The sequence below is a fragment of the Diadema antillarum genome, unplaced genomic scaffold (genome assembly GCF_040938485.1).
Source record: "Diadema antillarum isolate AM-2024a unplaced genomic scaffold, OU_Dant_1.0 seq00001200_RagTag, whole genome shotgun sequence".
Lineage (NCBI taxonomy): Eukaryota > Metazoa > Echinodermata > Echinoidea > Diadematoida > Diadematidae > Diadema > Diadema antillarum.
In genome coordinates this window covers 484,025-488,430 of record NW_027271994.1, presented here as the reverse complement: position 1 = coordinate 488,430, position 4,406 = coordinate 484,025, and the positions used below count along the sequence as shown (strand labels likewise).

At 44.1% G+C, this 4,406-nt stretch overlaps 1 protein-coding gene across 1 annotated transcript; it reads left to right on the top strand.

Annotated features, from left to right (window-relative positions):
* Positions 1-2,571: 2,571 nt before the first annotated feature.
* LOC139744653 (paraneoplastic antigen Ma3-like) lies at positions 2,572-4,161 on the top strand. Its single transcript, XM_071655080.1, has one exon. It carries the CDS (start codon positions 2,668-2,670, stop codon positions 4,099-4,101), a length of 1,434 nt encoding a protein of 477 aa, XP_071511181.1. The 5' UTR covers positions 2,572-2,667; the 3' UTR covers positions 4,102-4,161.
* The last annotated feature ends 245 nt before the right edge of the window (positions 4,162-4,406 follow it).

Below are 4,406 nucleotides of genomic sequence, written 5' to 3'. Positions count from 1 at the left end.
GACTCGTGAGTGTATTGATAATTTCATATTATATTACAATAGTGATATGATAAAACGTGTAACTAATATAGAGTATTTGGGTGTTATGTTGGATGATAAACTGTCTTTGAATAGTCATGTTAATATATATGCTTTGCAACACACTGCCGAGAAATATTGGTATATTGCGAAAATTGAAAGTTTTACCTAAACATGTGTTGAAATTGTTATATCATTCTCTCATTTCATCTCATTTGAGTTATTGTACTCTCGTCTGGGGCCGTTTCACTAAAAAGAATGTGAAACGTATTCATTTGTTGCAAAAGAAAGCTATTCGTATTATAACCCATTCACATTATTTGTCACAAACTTTTGCATTATTCCATTAAAAAATTCAAGATACAATCTGCTTCCAAACAGGAACTTTTAGGCAACAGTATTTCTTTGGCGCATTACCAGGGCCCCCTTATACAACAATGTTTTCATCTCAACAGCAGTATTCATTCTTATAATACAAGTGTAACCCCACCAAAATTATGGGTTACTAAGATTTCTCCAGAAATGTCGTCAGACTAGATTCCTACTTCCTTGGAAGACCCATGGTCACTGTTATTACCACCTCCTCCATTCATCCCTCCTCTGACGTCCGTACCCCACCTGTTTTCCAACAACCCCTCGACCAGTGTACTAGTAACCCCCAAGATTAGTCTTAAGATTTCCCCTTCAGCCTTTGACCCTAATAGCCAATGTCCAATTGTAAGCCTGTGTGTATTGAGACTGGTCAAGCCCTGTGAAACGCCCCTGCTGGTGTTAGACTATGTAGGTGTAATAAAACTCAAGGAGAGAGCAAGCTAGCCAGTCTAGGGATATTGTTTTAAGCACCCCTCCCTTTTGTTGGTGTGTAGGCACATCAAGAGAAATGAAAGGACCATGTCTCAGAAGAGGAAGGTCATTCTCTCTGGGACAAAGTAGTAGTTGCTTTGGGATTTAGAGACAGTGTCCTACCATGGGCAAAGCCTATACAGAGTGGACTGGTTCTAACTGTAGACCAACATTTTCTGTGACAATGACGTAGAGTGCACGTCTAGCCCAAATTCTGTCCTCTCTTTTTCCTTTCCCTTCCCATTTCTCCGCCCCCCCCCCTCCTAATTTCCAATGAACTGTTTAGGCTAGCTTTGCGTGTGCCTTAAAGTAGAGTAACTCCATACATTACTAGATTTACTTTGCTCGTGTTACATTTTATATTACAGACACTGTTGTGCTATATACAATGGCTGTAAGGGTATGACTGTTTGCAAGATTATTATTTGATATGTCATATGTTCAGAACAAAGTGTGATCCACGCACTTCCAGCATAAGAAATATGTATGTGCAGTGGTTATGTTTAATACATAATCTATGCAAATGAGGTATAATTATGTCTCTATACCCTAACTGAGTGCTTTTTATGACTTATGCTATATGATTTGTCTAGTATGTTAACTAGATCAGTGTTTGCATGAGTATAAACAATGTGTTATATAGCTATGCTGGTTAGGCAGCAGCTCCAGTGACCAAGGTCACAGGAGTGCAACTTTAAAGCCCTGTAGCCAGAATGCTCGAGAGTGACTGGAAAGCCTGTCGTTACTGCCCTTGGTCAATGTTAAGACTTTGTCTGGCCAAGTGGATGGTCACTACGTCAGTAATGTTCCTGGAAGTCAAGGGGAATGAGTGACCTCTAGCCAATGAGGCAGACTTTGAATGATGTCATAGAAACATGAACCAATGAAATTTCTGCTGGTCAGTTAACTTCCTGGAAGTTTCTGATTTTCTCGAGAAAGTTTGTAATATTAACATTTTACATAGAGACAGAAAAGTATAAAAGCCCATAGCTTTGGAGCAAATAGGCATATCTGCTTCCTGCCAGCGCTTTGAGGCCTGCACCCACTTTGCTTGTTACATCGACTGTGTGATCCAGAAAGTTTTTTCACACATTTATCTGCTGAGAGGTTACCACAAAACACTGGTAGACCCCCACAAGCATCAGCTGTATTGTTATGTACAATTTTTATGTGCCTGTGATACAACTGGTTGTGGCACGTACATCCACTGACTGCCGTGTGGAGCAACTTGTAGTGAAAACGAGTGTTGGCTCTTTTGACTAGATACATATTTGGATGAGAGCTTTGGCCCGCCTTTGCTTGGCTCGGCGTGACTGACTGCTTCTGAGCATTACATCAGCGACTGTGTACGACTGGTTTGCGACTGCTCTGGGCTCGTCGACAGGATAACCGGCGAGAGGGACAAAGAGACAGCAACGAGTCGAATTATCGTCATACACTGGCAAATATTTTGTTATGCTAATGTAACAAAGGTTACAATTGAGTCTGTGAATGAATATTGAATTGAAGGATGTACTTTGTTGAACGACAAACAAGCTAATAAAGTTTGTCATTGGATTATTTTGTCAAAGCTTAATCCCAGGTGTGGTATTCTTTATTTATGAACTCGGGAGTGTAACATTCGGGTTACATAAATTGGGGGCTTGTCCGGGAACCATTGTTTTCTTAATTGTATAATTGCATTTGTTTGGTGACACATGTTGCCGAAACTGAGTCTTGATTATTATTGTTGATTGTTACTGTTACATTCACCATTTTCGTTCTATTGTACCAAAGAGCCAACACTCGTGTGCAGGAAACAAAGCGATGGCAGGTAAAAGTTTGAAGCAGATTGGTCAGGATTGGTGTAAGAAGGAGGAGATTAGAGTAGAGAATGCCCTCCTACTTGCAACAGGTGTAAAGACTGTGCCAACAAAGGTGTTTGCACTGGCACTGTCAGAGTTATATCCCACATCACTTGAGGTGTCAAGACGGGATGATCCCGATACAGGGGAAACATTGCTCCTGTGTGAATTTGAAAATGCAGTTGCTATGTTAGGATTACAGGCACAGATTGTCATCCCAGTAGATGGGGAGACTATGTGCAGAGTAGTGAGGTTAGACGGTTTAGGACCAGTCAGAGGAAATAGGGTCAGTGTCAAGGACCTGAGGGAGAGAGGTTTAGTTAGGGAATGGAGAAAAGCAGGACATAGAGCTCAGGAAGTCCAGTCTCAAGACATCCCTACTACTAACAACCTTCCACCCCCTTCCCCTGGTATCAGTGAACCATCCATGTCCTTCCCTGATCGAGACATCCCAATTTTAGCAGCTTCACTAGCACTGTGTGGGTTGACCACAGGGTATCGGAAACTGCGATGCTTCTCCGGTGCAAAGACAGCAGCGCGTGATGAGGATAGCTACCCCATCTGGATAGAGCACGTTGAGAGCCAGATGGAGGAGTGGCAGACTCTGGATGATGCTGAGCGGCGCAAGCGCATTCGTGAGTCATTGCGTCCGCCTGCGTCAAGCATCATTACAGACCTTAGGCGTGAGAATCCCCAGGCCTGCTCTGCAGACTACCTCAGGGCTCTGGATCTGGCTTTTGGCGATACTGACACAGATGATGAACTGTTTGTCAGATTTCATCAGACAGTCCAGGCTGAAGGTGAGTCTCCCTCTGAGTATCTTTCTCGCTTACAGGAAGTCATGCGCCATGTGGTTAGGCGAGGAGTTGTCAAGCCACATGACGCCAACAAGGTGAGACTGCGACAATTCATCAGGGGCATTCTCTACCATGAAATGCTCCTAGTAAACCTACAGCTCAGGGAGCGCCTGGAGAAACCACCGTCCTTCCTGGAACTCCTGTCTTCGGTGAGGAAGCAGGAAGAAGAGGAGAGGGTGAAGAAATCTCTGTCTGCCCCAAGACCCCCTGTCAGCACAAAGCCAAAGCAGGCTGCCCACCGTAAGGTAGAGCCCTCTATTCTACCACCACAAACAGCCCCTCAACCCAATGTCCTTCCCCAACCAGCACCTCCACCAGCACCCCAACCCACCAAAAATCCCCCCAAATCTCAGTCGTCCCAGCAGAGCAATACTGGTGTTGTTTGTTTCAAGTGTGGAGAGGAGGGCCATATCAGTAGAAATTGTCAAAATTCTGTCCCCCCCGACGTACTGAACAAAAGACTCGTCAACTACATCCTTGGCAACCAGGGAAACGAGAAAGGGCGCCTGGGAAGGGGAAACCAGGGGCCCCAAAATTAGATTCTCCCCCACTTGTTTCTAAAGTTGAGGTTTCCAAGAACGATGTTCCTGGAGGTTTAGTAGGAGATGCTATCAACCCAAAATGTTGGATAGATGGAAAGGAGACAAAATGCCTTCTTGATAGTGGGTCTCAGGTCACTCTTATACACAAGAGCCTTTTCGACTCACTTGATAGGGAATTGCATGAACTGAGTGACCTAGTCCTGTACCATGGAGGAGATGGGACTATGCCCTATCTGGGTTGGGCTTACGTCAATATAGGTTTTGAACGGTCATTTGCTGGCACAGGGACTGAGTTTAGTACA